The sequence below is a fragment of the Emiliania huxleyi genome (genome assembly GCF_000372725.1).
Source record: "Emiliania huxleyi CCMP1516 unplaced genomic scaffold EMIHUscaffold_345, whole genome shotgun sequence".
In the NCBI taxonomy this organism is placed as follows: domain Eukaryota; phylum Haptophyta; order Isochrysidales; family Noelaerhabdaceae; genus Emiliania; species Emiliania huxleyi.
This window is the reverse complement of record NW_005199402.1, coordinates 36767-53297: the sequence shown is the minus strand read 5'-3', so window position 1 is coordinate 53297 and position 16531 is coordinate 36767. Positions and strand designations below refer to the sequence as shown.

At 66.6% G+C, this 16531-nt stretch overlaps 7 protein-coding genes across 7 annotated transcripts; 4 read left to right on the top strand and 3 right to left on the bottom strand.

The window, feature by feature from the left end:
* Positions 1-1651: 1651 nt before the first annotated feature.
* EMIHUDRAFT_369039 (hypothetical protein) lies at positions 1652-2639 on the bottom strand. Its single transcript, XM_005773115.1, has one exon. It carries the CDS (start codon positions 2619-2621, stop codon positions 1866-1868), a length of 756 nt encoding a protein of 251 aa, XP_005773172.1. The 5' UTR covers positions 2622-2639; the 3' UTR covers positions 1652-1865.
* Positions 2640-2809: 170 nt separating this feature from the next.
* Positions 2810-3457, top strand: EMIHUDRAFT_241877 (hypothetical protein; the record flags this gene model as incomplete). The annotated part of the gene is made up of 1 exon (XM_005773114.1): positions 2810-3457. The coding sequence occupies one exon, from the start codon at positions 2810-2812 to the stop codon at positions 3455-3457; it is 648 nt and encodes a 215-aa protein (XP_005773171.1).
* A 72-nt stretch (positions 3458-3529) lies between these two features.
* On the top strand, positions 3530-5948 carry EMIHUDRAFT_458522 (hypothetical protein; the record flags this gene model as incomplete). Its single annotated transcript, XM_005773113.1, has 10 exons — positions 3530-3612; positions 3817-3877; positions 3936-4117; positions 4189-4224; positions 4302-4569; positions 4718-4795; positions 4880-4999; positions 5220-5360; positions 5450-5548; positions 5631-5948. 10 exons carry the CDS (start codon positions 3530-3532, stop codon positions 5946-5948), a joined length of 1386 nt encoding a protein of 461 aa, XP_005773170.1.
* A 340-nt stretch (positions 5949-6288) lies between these two features.
* EMIHUDRAFT_458521 (hypothetical protein) lies at positions 6289-8358 on the top strand (the record flags this gene model as incomplete). The annotated part of the gene is made up of 5 exons (XM_005773112.1): positions 6289-6384; positions 6471-7502; positions 7571-7750; positions 7824-7910; positions 7996-8358. 5 exons carry the CDS (start codon positions 6289-6291, stop codon positions 8053-8055), a joined length of 1455 nt encoding a protein of 484 aa, XP_005773169.1. The 3' UTR covers positions 8056-8358.
* A 31-nt stretch (positions 8359-8389) lies between these two features.
* On the bottom strand, positions 8390-9769 carry EMIHUDRAFT_424731 (hypothetical protein). Its single transcript, XM_005773111.1, has 2 exons — positions 8790-9769; positions 8390-8716 (listed from the first exon to the last, which is right to left on the bottom strand). The coding sequence occupies exons 1-2, from the start codon at positions 9762-9764 to the stop codon at positions 8534-8536; spliced, it is 1158 nt and encodes a 385-aa protein (XP_005773168.1). The 5' UTR covers positions 9765-9769; the 3' UTR covers positions 8390-8533.
* Positions 9770-11161: 1392 nt separating this feature from the next.
* On the top strand, positions 11162-12175 carry EMIHUDRAFT_241873 (hypothetical protein; the record flags this gene model as incomplete). Its single annotated transcript, XM_005773110.1, has 1 exon — positions 11162-12175. One exon carries the CDS (start codon positions 11162-11164, stop codon positions 12173-12175), a length of 1014 nt encoding a protein of 337 aa, XP_005773167.1.
* A 2746-nt stretch (positions 12176-14921) lies between these two features.
* Positions 14922-15878, bottom strand: EMIHUDRAFT_75162 (hypothetical protein; the record flags this gene model as incomplete). The annotated part of the gene is made up of 2 exons (XM_005773109.1): positions 14922-15662; positions 15747-15878. The coding sequence occupies 2 exons, from the start codon at positions 15876-15878 to the stop codon at positions 14922-14924; spliced, it is 873 nt and encodes a 290-aa protein (XP_005773166.1).
* Between the last annotated feature and the right edge of the window lie 653 nt (positions 15879-16531).

The window sequence follows — 16531 nt, the reverse complement described above, 5'->3', positions numbered from 1 at the left end:
TGAAAGACCGGAAGCATCGCGCAAGAGGCGCTGCAGATAGCTTTTCATTCTACTCAGAGCGCTGGTTGAGGCCGATTGCCTCAACTGTCAACCACGTGGTTGACAGAGGCCTCAACCCTCAACCAAGTGGTTGACAGACCCCTTCAACCCCTCAACCACGCGGAATGGCTGTTCACACCCCCCGCGCAGAGGTCTGAACACACATTCTCTGTGAACCATTCATGTCGTCTTCTTTAACGCCTGGATGCTGCATCACACCTCCCATTCACGCACGTAGCTGAAGCAAGTATCGTAAAAACGGCGCGTCGAAGGCCCCCGCACGGGGGGATCCTGGCCGACGTCATGGTCGTCCGCGGACGCGGCCCTCCGTCTCCGGAGACATTACCGAACTCAAAACTGCTTACCAAAGCCAGATACGAGCTCAGCTCAGTGAGATCTAGCAGCACATACCCTCAGTATCCAGAATAGCAAAGTCTGAAAAAGTCGGTCCGACCGCGCAGAGACTGCCTGTGAGTAGCGCAGCCGCGCGGTCGCCCGAGGAGTTGGGATGATAGGTGGAGAGACAGGTGCGACCGTACCTGGGTATGGCGCAGGCTGGTGGCTAGGGTTAGCTGGGCGCGCACGGCGAGTCCAGTCACATTGCCGCCCCGCAACAGCGATGTGAGTGGTCTCTCAGTGCGCGCTCTGCGTCCCTAGAACGTGGCGTGGCGTTGATGCTGAAGCAATAAAATTGTACTATATCAGGCAGTGAAGCATTAGCCGTCAATTTTGCAAGCCCGGCTTGCAAAGCCGTTCGGAGCGCCTGATTCGAGCGAGTGGAGGCAGGTTCGAGACCTGGTGGGGGGGTTTGGGGGGGTCGCCCGTCGCCCATCGGACCATCAAGGGATCCATCAAATCCATCGAATCTGTCGACATCTGTCGACAGCTGGCGCGGCTCACGCCGGCCGCTGCGCCAGAATTTTTTTTTGTGCTGAGCACAGGGTTGGTTGTGCCGGGCCGCCCCCGCGAGAGAAACTCGTCAGTAAAACTCTCGGGCGGCCCGGCTGTCTGAGGCTGGCACGCAATGGCAAAAGCCCGCGGCTCGTCGCCAAGGAGTTACGAAGTTTTTTCGTGGTATGGTATAGTGGTATGCGAAAGTGGTATGCGGGGATTTCATTAGTTGTAGCGGCTGTCGGTGTGGTCCCGGGGGCGAAACCATGCAAAAGTGCGGGTATTACCCGGGTATACCCGGGTTTTTCCAGGTATACCCGCAAAATACCCGGTATTTTGCCGATTTTGCCGATTTTGCCACCAAGAAGGCACTCCGACTCGCTTTGATTTCCGTGAGGCAACTGGTATCCCGTACCACTTTTTGATTAGTGCAGGCCTTGGGTTTGATTAGCCAAAAACTCCCATACCGGTAAAGTTTGAGCACTGGCAACTCTCGATAGAGCTCTCTGTCCTCTCTATCCGCCCCCCGGGCGGCGCTGGGGAGGGCCTGGGGGTGACGGGGTGCTGGGGGTGTCAGGAGGCTGTCACGTGTCAGGACCTGCGCCACATGGTGAAGTCCTGACACTCCTGTGTGACGCGGCCCCTGACGGTGACGCTCGGAGTTCGGACCGCGCCGTCCAGGCAACCAGGGCTCATGCATCCCGCCGTCTGCTGTCCTCTGGCCGAGGTTTATTTCTTTTTTATGGATTCTGTGCACAGCAGCACCACGAGAACCACAAGCAACGACGTAACGCTTTTGTGCGAAAGCGCCGTGAACAGGACAAGAGCACCCGACGACCGCGCATGTCGCATGTGCGGCCAAGGCTGCCAATGAAGGCGGGGAGTCTGCGCTTCGCGCGCTCCTTCCCCGCGCACGGTGTTGTCGACAAGCCAAGCTATTGGACGCCCGAGAGCCAGGCCATCTCGTCGTCGGCGCGGTAGAAGACGGAGCAGCAGTGGGGCGCCGCCCTCGCCACCCAGAGCGACTCGTCCAGGTAGGTTGTGCTCAGCCGGAGCCGGTCATACTGCTCGCCCTCCACCAGAGCGAACTCGGGCGAGAGCTGTGCGTGCAGCGCCTCGACCAGCGCGTCGATCGAGCACCCGAGGTCGTTGGTCTTGAGCGCGAGCCGAGGCGGGCGGGCGGGCCGGAGGGCCAACAGCCTCGCGCCCGTCACGCTGTCCGACTCGAACGCGAACCGCGACTCGACGTCGAGCAGCGCCCCCACCTGCTTCCGCTCTCCATCGAGCAGCTGGAACCAGGCTCGCGAGCGGACCGTGCTGTTGCCGATGCTGAGGGCGGTCTCCGCGCGGGCGATGCCGATCGGAAGCAGCCCGCCCGCCGCGCCGCCGGCGCCGCTGGCCGCGGCGTGCGCGGGAGACATTCCCGGCTCGAGCAAGCCTGCGTTGCGGATTGTCGCGCACAGCGCCCACCGTCCCTGGAGGCCCAGCTGGAGAAAATCCTCAGTCGTGGGCGTCGTGCCTGCCGCCTCGAGCTGACCGATCAGCGCCATGTGCTCCGCGTTGAGCAGGCGCGGCGGACTGTTTGGCTCGAGCGAGCGCAGCAGAGCGCTCCGCGCGGCCAGCCGCGGCGAGGAGGCGGCGCTGGCGGTCGAGACGACCGACAGCGCGGGCGCGGCGAGAAGGGCCAGCATGAGCGTGCAAAGCGCAGCCTTTCTTGGTGTGTAGGTATATCTTGGTGTTGTAAAGGTATGTTGTTTTTTCTTGGTGCTTGTTGCCGGTTGAAGCTGAGAAATAAAAAGAACCCTTCCTCGTCGACTCGTCGGCGCCTTGCGGACGGAACGACCCCGACCACCGCCGGTCCACGAACCTTTTCTGGGGGATGGAGGACTTGATATTCCTCGACCTCAAGAAGCCGTCAAAGGCGGACCTGCAAAAGGGCCTGTGGGCCTTCATCTCCATCTCGTACTCGCGCGAGCAGGCGGACTCGCACATGCCCGCGATCGGCGAGGTGCATTCGCTGCGCGAGTCGTCGCGCCAGATCTCGCTCAAGGCGCTCTCCGACGCGAACGCCGACGACTCGGTCGGCCTGCTCGCGCGGTACGCGCGGCTGCTCACCTCGATGGGCTCGCGCTTTGGCACCGCTGTCGACGAGGCTCTCCGCCGCACCGAGGCGCAGCTCGCCTTCACGTGGAACGACGCGCTCCGCCCCGAGGCGAAGTGCACGCTCTCCCAGCTCGGCTTTGAGCGCGCCTGTGCCATGTTCAACCTCGCGGCCGCCCTCTCCTACCGAGCCACCATCCAAAACACGGCGGACGCCGACGGCCTGCGCGCCGCCTGCCAGGACTTCCAGCACGCGGCGGGCTGCCTCGACGCCGCCGTCGGCTCCGCGGCGGGCACGCGGTGGGCGACGTACAAGGGCCTCACCCTCGACGTGCGTCCTGCCGCCTTTGAGGGATTCCGCGCGCTCATGCTCGCCCAGGCGCCGCTTCCGGCGGCCCTCTTCGGCGCGGAGCCCGCTCTCTGCTGAACTGCTGAACGCGTCTCGGAGCCCCGGCTGCAGGCGCAGCGGTGCTTCTTTGAGCGGGCGTCTCGCGACGCGATGAAGGGCGCGGTGGTCGCGAAGCTGGCGGCGCAGGCGTACACCTTCTGCAAGGAGGCGGCCTTGCGTTGCTATGCGTCTCAGTCTCGCTCCTCGGGCACCGCAGGTGGGACTCTTCTACAAGGAGGCGGCCGGCGCCCTCAAGGCGAGAGAGAGAGCCGAGATGGAGCCGAGATATGGCCGGCGAACTCAAGGCGAGCCGCCTCCTAGACGCCTACGGGCGTAACACCCCCCCCCCCCCCTCCCCCCTCCCCCCCCTTTCCCTTCTTCCCCGCCCCTTCCTGCAGGCGCTGCGTGACGCGTGCGAGCGCGAGGGCCCCGGCGGGGACGCGGTGCAACCAGCAGGGCGTCGCCGGCGGGAGGAGGGGAGCGGGCGGCGTCTCTTGACGCGTGCGGGTGTGGGCAGGTGGAGGGGCCCGCCAAGAAGAAGAAGGCCAACCCGTACTTCCAGGACCCAAAGGCAAACATGACTCGCGACGAGCGAGAGCGGTACCAGGCCGAGACGGCGGACAAGGTCGCGCCGCCGCTGCTCCTCTCCCTCATCGCGCAGGCGGAGGCGCAGGCGACGCTCTTCGAGTCGTGGGCCCAGTTCCGCGCACCCTCGGACCGCGAGGACGCCTCCAGGACACGCCCATGACATGTCGCGACATGCGCGCAAGGTTCCACGCCGCCTCGGAGCACGAAGACGCGTACGAGTACGGATCGCAGGCGAGAGCCACTTGCTGGACACTTGCTAGACACTTGCTAGACACTTCCTAGACACTTCCTAGAGACTGACCCTGGCCCTGACCCCTGACTCCGGCCGCCTGCGGCTGCGCGGCTCGCAGGTGGCGCGGCTGCGGCGCGCCTCGGAGCTCGTCGGCGAGGCGGCCGCCAAGGCGGCGGGCGTGCCGGGCGGCGAGGCGTGCGCTCTGGCGATGAACACGGCGGCGAACAGCATTCGCGAGGCCGAGGCGGTGGCGGAGAAGCACAACGCCACTGTCTACATTGAGAGGGTGCCGCCGTTCTCGTCGCTGCCGACGATCGAGCCGAAGGCGATTGTCCGGCCGACGCTGCCATCGGAGCTGGCCCCTCCGGCGCCGAGATTAGCCGAGATGTGGCCGAGATGTGGCCGAGATGTAACCCTCGGAGCCGGCCCCCTCCGGCGCCGCCGCCCAGAGGAGGGTGGTCCACGACACCGCCCCGCAGGCGCCGCCGCCGCCCGAGGAGGACGACGACGGGCGCGACTCTGCCCTCGACTCGGGCTTCGACCCGTTCGCTTCGCTCGTCCCGCTGACGGCGCTAACAAGGACAGCGCGTCGCGGCCGGCTTTCGAGAGTGTCTCCTGAGTCCCGAGACGGAGCCCGCCAGGTGCTCGAGGACGCCTCTGTCTACTACGCCTCGCGAGACGACGTGCTGCGGCAGCGCAGCGGCGAGGGCGAGCCGGGCGGTGCGAGCGGGCTTGCCGCGATCCTCCGGCGATGTGTTCGAGTAGGCAGCTCGGCGACGAGGTGGAGTCGCTCGACTCGACCGCTGAGGCGGAGATAGCGCGAGATGTAGCCGAGACGTGGCCGAGATCTAGTCGAGGCGTGGAGGTGCGGCCGAGGTGCGGCCGAGGTCGGAGTCGGTCGAATAGGGCGGGTGAGGCGGCGAGGGCTTGCTGCTGAGGAGGGTGCGACCACGACACCGCCCCGTCGGAACCCCCTCGCAGGCGGAGCTCTTTGCGATGGGGCTGCCGCACGCGCTCGCCGCCTGCGACGACGACGCGAAGCTTCCGGCGGCGCTGAGCGAGGCGGTGGCAAGGGTGCACGGCTCTGGCGGCGCGGCGGCGCTGGGCGAGATGCTCGCTAACGTCAAGCAGAAGACAAAGGCCCCCCCTTTGCTCACCAGGCCGGCGCTTCTTGAAGCCCCGCCGGAGGCTTGCTCGAGCCGTGCCCGTAGGACCTCGACTCACTCGCCATGTCGATCGACGCTCTCCTCGAGGTCGAGGAGGGCGCCGACGCGCAGCTTCACCAGCAGCACGGGGAGCGGTGGGCGTGCGTCCGCTCCTCGGCCCTTCGCCGCCGACGCACGCGGTTGTAGCTGTGAACAGCGCCTCTTCACGCGTTCGAAGCGTGAGCAGGCTCTCACCGCCGATGCGCGGCGCGAGCTGGCGCAGACGCGAGAGGAGATCGCGCAGGCGGAGGCTGCGAACGAGGCGCTCTCGACGCACCACGCCGACCACGAGGATTGCCTCTCGCTGCTCGACCTCGACGCGGGGGCGCTGGCCGGGAGGGTGCCGCAGGCGGAGGAGGGGTCGCGCCTCGCCGACCTCGAGTGCGTCGGCGACATCCGCACCCTCCTCGCCTCCCTCTCCTCCTGCTCCGAGACTCGCACCGCCGCCATCGCCGAGGCTCGCGCGCTCGCGGAGCGGGACGACATCACGGCGCGCGAGATCTAGCGGAGATCTAGCTGAGATTTGGCGGGACGCTCTCACCGGCCTCCACGGCGGGCACGTCCACGACACGTCCACACGACACGTCCACGACACGTCCACGACACGTCCACGACACGTCCACGACACACGCCCACGTCACGACCACGACACACGCCCACGACACACGCCCACGACTCGCCCCGCAGGCCCAGCTCGTGTACCGCGGCGAGGCGGCCGGCGGCTCCAACGAGCCCATCTTCGAGCGCGCGCTCAGCCGGTACGAAAAGTTCCGCGAGCGCGTGAGCCAGGCGGCGCAGCCGCAGCAGGAGGGGGCTGTCGCGTGGACGAGTCCTGGACGTGTCTCATGTCCCTGCAGGCGGCGCAGCTGCAGGAGGAGCTCCTCGTGGCGCTCAAGACTTCGAACGAAACCTTCGCAGACGCGCGCGACTCGGACCCGTCCGTGCCGGCCCGCGAGGCACCCCCGCGCAACGGCGCCCCGCTCCCGCTCTGCAGAGACGGCCTTCACACTTCGCGTCCGCTGCTCAGGCTTTCTTCGCGAAGATCGACCGTGCTCTCCGCGCGCACACCGAGCTCGAGTCGCAGCTGCTGCAGGGGCTCGAGTATTGCGGCGCCGCGGACGAGCGGCTGCAGGCGCTGCAGCAGACCGTCGTCTCTCTCGCGGGCGCGCGCGCCGTCGAGCGCGACCAGCTGCTCCAGTCCCTGCAGCAGGAGGAGCCGCCCCCCCCCTTCACGCCCTCGGTGCCGCCCTCCGTGCCGCCCTCCGTGCCGCCTCCGGCCTTCGAGGCGCCGCCGGTGCCCGCGGTCCCGCTCGCGGTGACGGTGCCGGAGCACGCGCCCCCCCTCTACCAGCCTCCGCCCGTGCTCGGCGTGTCCCCGGGCAAGTCTTCGATTCACCCGGCGGGCGAGCCCTCCCCGAGGAAGACGGTCCAGTGGCCCGACAAGGCGCACCAGCCGCAGTCCCAGCCGCCCTACGGCCCGCCGCCGGTGCCGGTGGGCGCTGGGTGGTCGGCGCCGCCGCCGGTGCCCGCCGCGCCGTCGGCCCCCCCCGTGGCGATGACTCGCTCCGAGGAGGCGGACGAGGAGGCGCTTCAGGCGGCCATCAAAGCGAGCCTCCTCGAGAGCCAAGCACCATCCTCGTCGCCCCCGCCGCCCAGCCTGCCCTCCGCACCGCCGCCGCCCGGCGTGCCGCACGCGGCGCCCCCTCCCTCGTTCCAGCCGCCACAGCCTCCCTCGTTCCAGCCGCCCCCCTTCGCGCCCCCGCCTCCACAGCCGCCGCCGTCCTTCTCGCCGCCCGGCCCCGCCGCCCCGTCCTTCCAGCCGCCCCCGCCGCTCCCGCCCCCGTCCTTTGCGGCCGCCTCTCCGCCTCGCGGCCCGCCGCCGCCGCCCGCGCCGCCTCCTCCGGCGGCCGCCCCGCCGCCGGGAGCAGACGAGGAGGCGCAGCTCGCGTGGGCGATGGCGGAGTCGATGAAGATAGCAAGCGCGCCGGCTCCGGCACCGCCGCCACCCGCCGCCACACCCTTTGGCGCCCCGCCGTCCTTTGTCCCCCCTCCGCCACCGGTCGCGCGCGCGCCCCTGTCTCCGTCGAAGCGGCCCACTCGTCCTGAGGCTGGCGCTCTTGCCTACAGGTCGCACCCGCTGTCATGGCTCCGCCGCCAGCAATGCCGGCGAGCTTCGCTCCGCCCAGCGCCCCGCCGCCCTATGTGCCTCAGCTGCCGGCGTACCAGCCTCCGCCCGCGGCTCCGCCGACTCGCGCCTCCTCCCCACCGCCCGTCATGCCGACGGCACTCCCCGCCGCGCCGGCCGGGGCAGCCCTCGTTGTGGCACCGACCCCCCGAGACAAGGCGACGTCCTCACCGGCTCGCGCGTTTCTCTCTCCAGGCGTCACTCCCCCCTCCGGCTCCCTTCGGGGCCATGCCTGCACCGCCGCCTCCGTTTGGCGGCGCAAGCGGTCCGCCCATGCCCGAGGTGCGGCCGCCTCCCGGCTTCGCTCCGCCCCCCGGCGCGGGCGGCTTCGCCCCGCCGCCGGGAGGGTTCGCTCCTGCGGCGGGAGGGAGCCCTCCGCCTGCCGGCGGGCCGCCGCCGCCTCCGTACGGCGCTGGAGTGCCCATGAGCGGGAGCGGGGGCGGGGTGAGCGCGCCTTCGTATCAGCCGCGGTGGTGACACTCTCTCGAGGATCGACGGGCACGTCGATGGCTCCTGGCTCGTGCCTGGAGAGGACAAAGACACACGAAGTGTGAGGAGGAGAGAGGTTGCAGAGAGTAGGGCGAGGATAGGGGAGGGAACTCCAGGTGGTGATGATCTTTGGCGGGTGAGTCTCGTGTTCTCTGTGGCCTGAGTGCGCTGTGCCCCCGGGAGGAGAGCCGGAACCTCTTCGACACGCACTTTTGAGTAAGAAACGCGGAGTTTTGTCTTTTTTGAGAGTCATTTCACGCATTTGAAAGTCAGAAAATTGACAGACCACAAAGGGGCCACCGCCAAAGAATACCCCGTTGTTGAAAAAAGTTCACAAACGCCGCCGGCCGCTCACAACGTGCTACGTGCACCACTGTCCCTGTCCATGATAGAGAGTACACATCCGGGACCGGCTCTCACGACAAGAGCCCGCCGTTTCCGTCGTCCCCCTTGAGACTCTTCATGCGGTCCTCCATGTCGCGGCTCATCTGGTCCTGCGCCTCCTTCTCCCACACGGCCAGCTTGCCCTCCTCGTGCGCCTTGTTCTCCACCTCCTCGAGCTGCCAGACCGACACGGTGCCCCGGTCCCACATCATGTCCTACAGGGCAGGACCGCGGCTCGTGCAGCGAGAGAGGGCCTCGGCTGCGGCGGGCGGAGGGGCGCGCGCGCGCCTGCTGCTGCCGCGCGGTCACCTCCTCGCCTCCCGCGATCTCGAGCGCCACCTCCTCCGCCTCGAGCGAGATCATCTCGAGCCGCTCCACGAAGCCTGTGTCGTACTCCTCGTCGACGTTGCCAAACCGGCCCTTGATCTCCTTGAAGGCCTGCGCGAGGCGGCGCGAGTCGACGTCCGGCTCGCCGTCGTTGTCCGCCGCCTCGAGGTCGTTCCGCGCCGCGTCCTCGACCGAGGTGGCCATCACGAGCGACGTCCGCTGCTTCGGCGTCATCTTCTCCTTGAGCAGCTGCAAGCGCGCCGGCTTTGACTCCATCCGCAGCAGCTGCCGCACCAGCGCCATGTCGGGAGGCACCTTCTTGTCGAGCTCCTCCATCACGCGCTGCTTGAGCTTGCTCAGCGCCGCCACCGCCCCCTTCCCCGCCTCGCCCGCCTCCGACGCACGCTGCAGGTTCGCCTCGAGCAGCTGCAGGAGCGCGTCGTCGAGCTTGCCCTGCCGCGCGAGCCCCGTCATCCGCCCCTCCATCACGACGGCGGAGGGCGAGGTCAGCACGGATTTCAGCGCCTCCGCGGCCTCGCCCATCCGCCGCGCCATCTCCGACTTGAGCGCCACGTCCACCTCCTCTATCCTGCCCGCCTCGTCCGACCCTGGCGCCGCCTGCGCCTTGGCCTCCTCGAGACGCTGCATGAAGCCGTAGTCAAAGAGCGCGTAGTTCTTGGCGACCTCGTCCGCCACCTTGTTCTCCGTCTCCATCAGCGTCCGAAACATGATCCTGTACGTCTCCTCCGAGTCGATCCGCTGCTCCGGCGCATCGGCCGGCCCGGCACGCCGAACCTCTGACGAGGGCTCGTTGGGGTCGATGATGTTGGCAACGGGAGCCACCGCGCGGCGGAGGGTGGTGGACTGGAGCCCACTGCTCCGGGCGAGGCAAGGAGGCTGGTACCCCGCGACTGCGCTGGCGAGGGCGGCGAGCATTTGCAGAGATCGAAGTGGAAAAAAGAATTCCTGACAACGCGCCAACATTAAAGTGTCAGAAACGAGAGTGGACCTGAGCAACGATATGACTTGGCGGCAAATGATCGGAGTGGGTGTCAGAAGAGTCGTCGTCCTTTGCGCGAGGAGAGCTTGATAAACTCGACAGGACCATCGGGTCCTTCAGCCACCAAAGCGAGATCACCCGAGAGCAGCTGAGTCTGCCTCTGGCCTCGCCTCCCTCTCCTCCAGGCATTCGTGGCATCCTATGGGTCGTCCAGAGTATCGACCTCTGGCTTGTCAGCCGGTCACTTGATGACACCATGAAGTACAGCGATCGCCACCTCGCTGGCCTCTCCGCAGGCCCCCCCGACCGCGTCGAACTCATCGGCGCGGGCTCTCTCGGCTACGGGACCGGCCCCAGCTTCGGCTGAGGGCTAACAAGCTGCCGAGCCCAAATCTCTGTGCACTTCGAGCACTTGGAGTGCAGTGAGCGTCGTGAAATTTCTTGTTGGTCTTCAAAAATCTCTCTCTAAACTCGAGGCACGAGGGAGGGGCCAAACAAAATATGCCGCGAGGAGGGCAGAGCTGCGCCGAGAGGCGGGAGAAGCCGCGAGAGCAAGGGATCGGCAGGCGGCGCGGCGGCGTCGCAGAACGAGGCAGAGGAGAGCGACGTGACAGAGGAGGAAGCGACAGGAGGGAGAACGACGAGAGTGGGACGACCGCAAGGTGGCATGAAGGTTGCAGCGAGAATCGGCGAGGGACTGCGAAGGGAGATAGGAAGAGGCAGACGCCCAAGGGTGGGCGACGACTAACAACACACCTTCCTTCCAGTGAAATCCCTGTGTGGTGGCGGCGTGCCGTCCTCCCATCCCTCTTTTGGAGCACGACTTGGAGTGTGCAGTTTTGGGTTGTACGTTTTCTTTCTTTCTTTTTCGGCGAGGGACCACTGGCACTGCGAAGAGAGATAGGAAGAGGCAGATGGGCGACGGCTAGCAACACACCTTCCTTCCCGTGAAATCCCTGTGTGGTGGCTGGTGGCGGCGTGCCGTCCTCCCATCCTCCCTCCTTGTGTGTGATTTCCCCTCCTTTGGTTGTCTGTTTCTTTCTTCAAATTGTCGTGCCAGTGTGCTGTGAGAGAGGCTTGTATTTTAGAATTCTTCAAATTCAAAATAAAAATCTCTATATCAAATTCTTTCTTCCTTTTGAGAGAGGCTTGTATTTTAAGAATTCTTTTGGGGTTGCCATAGATCCTCGCCAGGCGTAGGCTCCTCCTCTCCCTCGGAAGCGGAAAAGAAAACCAAAAGGCCGTTACAACGTTCAGAACAGACATGCAGCGCCCGGCGTCCGCCGCCTCGGCCCGTGGTGCACGGGCGGTCGACCAGGAGAGCGTCCTCGCAATGCACCGTGTGCTCTTCAGCTCGGAGCGCGAGTTTCCTTGCGCGTGGGCGCGGCAGGGCTTTGCGTTGCGCGGAGGCAGCTTCGCCTGCGGGCTGAAGCAGCATCAGGGTGGGCCTTGCGGCGTGCTCGCCGTAGTGCAGGCGATGCTGGTGCGTCACATCTCTGTGGGCGGCGTTTTGGCGGCCAGCTCCGAGGCGGCCGCCTCCAGGCTGATCGACAGCCTCGCCGGCATCGTGTGGTCAGCGCGGGTGGGCCGGCTTGCAACTGTGGTGAGCTGTCGCGCGCCCGAGCTGCCGCCGATGCGGGAGGCGGGAGACCACCTCGTGCAGACCTCCTGCCGGTCGGAGGAGGAGGTGCGAGGCGCGATTCAGGCGGCGGCAGGTGCGTACACCCGCCCGTCCGGCGGCGGCGTGGCCTTGTTGCTCTACTCGATGCTCCTCACACGGGGGCTGGCGATGGTGGCACGCGACGCCGACTTCCCTTCGCCACTGGTCTTGCCGAACGGGTACTGCGCGCAGGAGCTCGTCAACTTCCTCCTGTGCGGCCGCGCCTACTCCAATGTGTTTGACGGCGAGAGGGTGGTCGGCGAGGACGGCGATGGCTCGCCCACTCGCCTGCGCGGCATCCCTCGCCCGGTGCCGGTGGGCTTCCTGACTCTCTTTGAGCGGCAAGGCTCCCTGCTTCCGGCCCTGAGCGGCGGAGACAGCGCGGAGGGCTGCGTCACGGTTGGCTCCCACCTGAAGCAGCCAGAGCACCCGGTGTACGTGATCCAGTCCGAGGCGCACTATTCGGTGCTTTGGCTCGCCTCCGACGCTCCGCCCGAGCTGGATGTGGCCGACACGTTTGACGTCCTCTACTTTGACCAGCTCGCGGAGGCGGAGCATCCCACCCGGCTCACGCTGCGGCGCGGACACTCGCCTCCGTCCCATCCTCCGCCACTGGAGAGCGTGCTCCTTACGCGGTGGCCCGCCGCCGCGGTCGTCGACTGGAATGGTGCCGAGCCTCTCCTCTGACGGGGCACTACGCAAAAGCCTCAGACGTGGCGGCTCTCGGCGGGGACTGAGCCGGGGAGAGCCAGAACCAGACGGCCCCAGCCGTTGAGAGAGACATCACGCTCAGTCTCAGACCTTCTGTCCGCGGCGCGGCCCCGTGCGCGCTCATATGCAAGCGGCCCGCCGCGCGAGCGTAGCGTCATGGGTCAAGGCGTAGAGCTGGAGAAGTAGGGGGAAAGCCGCGCTGTACCCTCACCGGGACCCGCCGCGCGCGCGTCCGCGTGTGGCGTGTGTGGCCCTCTGTCGCCTCTCGCCTGTGTACGACTCGGGCATGAGTCAAGGCAAAAGCGGCGTGTGAGATTGCGTGATTCAAATTCATTTTACGCCACAAACAGTACCCAGTTCGGAGAGGCGTGTCATAGGGGAGGAGAGAGTGTGGACTGTGGAGATGTTTTGTGCGGGTGCCGGGCGAGCGCGGCCGCGGGACCAGGCCGCGCCCGAGTCCCGCCTAGTGTCGCCGGAGCAGGTAGCTCCCTTTTTCGTAACAGGAACAGCTTTTCACAAACAGTACCCACACGATGGATCGACAACACAGACCACGACAGTCGATATATAGTCCCGGACCACGTCACTTTCTGCGTTTCTTGCTCTCTGCTGCCAGCAGAGGCTTCGGGCCGGTGGTGTCTGCCTTCCGAATGAGCTTCAGCTGCTTCCGGCTCATCTTCTTGAGCTTCCGGCTGTCGGAGATCTGCGGCGCGAGCACGCGAGGGCGTAAGTCTGCCTTGCCGCGGCAGTATGGGCGGGCGGGGCGGGGTTGCTGCGCGCACCACTTGATACTGCAACCCCTTCGCCTTGTTCTCCTCCTTTCGCTTCTCCTTCTCCTCGCGCCGCTCCTGCGCCAGCTGCGACGCGGCGGCGCGGGGGGGGGGGGGGGGGCGAGGTGAGAGGGCGACGGCAGGACCGCGCACAGCAGGCAGGGGTCACACCTTCTTCTGCTGCCGGATCTGCTCGTCCACCTCCCGCTGCGCCGCCTGCGCCACGGCTCGCTCGGCGCGCTCCTGAGACCGCTTCGCCCAGGAGGTGTGCGCAGCCGGTCCGACGGTAGACGCCGAGCCCCTGCGATCCGGCGGTGGGACCGGCGGTGGGCGCGGCGCTCATAGACAGCGTGAGCGCTGGGCCGCGTGGCAGCGCACTTTACTGTGGCAGCGCTCTTCCAGGAGCGCACCTTCCCCATCGGAGCGCCTACGGCGTGCGAGAAAGCGTTTGGTGTCCACGCACATGGCCAACGAGGTCGCGCGGGGTTTCGAGCGCGTGGGTGTGCCTGCTCGAAAAGAATTTAAGTGACGGGCAGCACGACGCCAACCCCGACGGCCCGACGGAGCGGCGGTGCGAGGAGGCGATGCACCTCTCGCAGCGGAATGGCGGCTTCGGCTGGGCGCACCCACGACTCATCGCGCCGGCCGCTTCGACTGGGCGCGTGCTCGACGTCCTCTATCTGCTGCGGCGGCTCGAGGACGTGTCCCCATTGGTGCCGCCCCCGAACGAGTGGGCCGCGTCCGGCGTGCCGATGCTCGAGGAGGCGATCGCGTTCATCGAAGAGCTTGTAAGCAATTCGGCGGGCTTCAAACAAGGCCCGGACAGCGACGCCGACGACTGGAGGTCCCTCCGCAACAAGATCGTCGCGGACGACGGCTCCGTCGACTACAAGGGGATCGAGCAGGTCTCGGGGCGCCACTTCCAGCACGTCGCCAACAACGCCCTGCAGCAAGACATGTTCGACGCCATCGTCAACGACCCGAAGGTACACCTGGCGACGCGAGCGCACTTCCGCTCGACGAAGCAACTCGGGGCAGGCGCGGTGCTCGGCATCGACGTCGTCCACAAGGACGTCGAGCTGAAGGAAGGCGAGGAGGAAAAGAGGGCGGCGGCGGCGAGTGTGGCGGCGGCGAGGGCGGTGGCGGACGTGGCGAGGGCGGTGGGAGAGGAGGCGAGGGCGGCGAGGGAGGAGGCGAGAGCGGTGGTGGCGGTGGTTTGGGAGGTCGTCGAGGGGGTGGATATAGTGGCGAGGGCGGTGGCGATGGTGGCGAGGGCGACGGCGAGGGCGGCGGCGAAGGTAACAGCACCGGCCACGACGGCGGCGGCGATGGTGGCAAGGGTGGCGGCGAGGGTGGCAGTGGCGGCCACGGCGGGGTCGGCGGCGGCGGGGTCGGCATCATGCCAGGCGGGTAGGGCGGTGGAGCGGGCGGATGAGGCGGCAAGGCGAGCCAGCCCCCACAAACGCAGCACTTTTCGATGGCCTTGCCCTCGCCATTGCGAGGAGCAGCATTGCCGTAGAGATCGCACCAGCCTGCGTTTGCGAAAGCGGCACAGAAGTTGTAGCCGTCGTGCCATTTTGTTCCAGATAACGCACCCGGGAGATCTGTGCACGACGTTATGCCGCCTTGAAGCAAGAGGGACATCCGTCGCCCTGAAACCGCTGCCGCCGTTAACGCCTTCTTTCACTTTGGTTCGCCTGAGGGATAGAGAGACGCTGTTCACATAACGCACAACCAGGGCCCCGAAATCGCACAGTGACAGTCAGACATGCAACACGACGCTGTTCGCACAACAACACAACCCCGGGACCCAATACGCAAAGGACAGTCGAGAAGGGAGAGACGCTGTTCACATAAACCTTTTAACTCGCCGGGCCCGAAATCGCACAGTGACAGTCACGCAACACGGCCGGGGTCGAAGGCGAGCAAATCCCCTATCGCGCGCGCTAGCTTCAACTTGATCCTTTGCTCTCCCTAGAGGTTGCTATACTCCAGCTGCCGGCACCTGACCACCTCGAGCTCGTACGCTCGCGCGCGGGGGTCGTGCCGCGTGTCCTGAGCTGCTCAGCGGAGGCGAGCCACTCAGCCATGCACTCCTGGCACTCCGCCAGGCTGCGCGGCTTGCTCAGCAAGTCGAAGTCGTTGGTGCCGCCGTACTCGCGGAGCAGCTGCGAGGGCTCGACGAGTTCGCGCAGCTTCGCCTCGAAGTTGGATCCGTAGATCTGCACCTTCCTTGCGGTTTCCGTGTCGAGCCAGCCGCGTATCATCCGCCACAGCGCTGTGAAGATCATCGGCGCGTTGACAAACACGAGCGCTCCCAGCGTCTCGGGGTAGTACCGCTGTATCACGAGGAGAAAGTCCTTGAAGATGGAGATGGCGCGGGGATCGGGCCAGTAGTTAAGGCCCTCGAGGTCCATCAGCACGAGCTGCTTCGCCACAGGCCGCCCCAGCCGCTCCGTCGCCTCGGCGGCTCGGGCCGCTTGCACCTCTTGGCACCAGACCCAGCCCGCGACCAGCGCGTCTCTCGCCTTGTCGCCGTCGCCAAAGTGCCTGTACGCTTCGTCGAAGCGGCCGCTGGCGAGGCCCACCTTTTGGATGTAGATGGGCCGTCCCTTCCGATCGCTCCCAAAGAAGGCGTTGAGGCCGTAGTAGAAGCGCGCGCCGAGGTCGTCCAGCGGCGCGACGACCCGAAGCTGCGGGAAGCACTCGACGGCCCCGCTCTCACCTACGGGCGTGTGCGCCGGCGAGGCGGGCGCCTCGTCTCGGTAGCGGCCGACGCGGTTGTCTTGCCGCCAGCGCTGTGCCTCTCGATATTGTGCCAGCGCGGCGTCGACCTGAAAATTGCGCGCGCGCAGGAAGCGAAGGAGCGTCGCATCGTCGCACGTGCCCGGGTCGAGGTGGGCTTTCATCGAGTCGAGGGCTTCGGCTTCGGTTGCGTCGATGTCGACGAAGTCGCTGCTCCGGCTCCTCAGGCTGGGACGCGCTGGGCGCCAGCGGCGACTGCGCAGCAGCAGCAGCAGCAGCGCAGCGAAGATGCCCAGAGCGGTGGCCGCAAAGGCGAGGGAGTTTCCCGCGCTCGAGCCTTTGAAGGCGTCGTTGCTGGGCGCGAGCGTGGACCTGGGGCGGCGAATGACTGACGGGAAGCGGAGCTTTGGGAGCATGCGGTTTGAAGCTCGACGCCGACTTGCAGGCCGCACCGGTCAGGCGCGCAGCCGCAGGGCGGAGAGAGTGGGCGGCGGTTGGTCAATCTCCCACCGTTCCATCATCTCGACGCTGTTCACATAAACGCACAACCCCGGGGTCGAAATCCCACAGTAACAGTCAGAATGCAGCACGGGCCGACGCTGTTCACATCAGATTTCACGGGCATCATTCTTCACCTCGCCCCCCTCTATCCTCTTCTTCTTCCTTCCTCGCACCTCGGTCGGCGACGGGCACTCACATGACATGCACATGCACATACATGTACATGTACGTACTTACTTTTCTTGCTTGGCTGCCGCGTGCGTGCGTGACCGCTCCGGGACGCGCGCGGCTGCCTGTCTGCGCAGCGCTGTGGGGA

Coding starts and splice junctions, on each gene's coding strand:
- EMIHUDRAFT_424731 (XM_005773111.1), bottom strand. CDS start 9,764: ATGCTCGCCGCCCTCGCCAGCGCAGTCGCGGGGTACCAGCCTCCTTGC. Junction 8,717..8,789: donor TGACCGCGCGGCAGCAGCAG/GCGCGCGCGCGC, acceptor CCTGCCCTGTAG/GACATGATGTGGGACCGGGG.
- EMIHUDRAFT_369039 (XM_005773115.1), bottom strand. CDS start 2,621: ATGCTGGCCCTTCTCGCCGCGCCCGCGCTGTCGGTCGTCTCGACCGCC.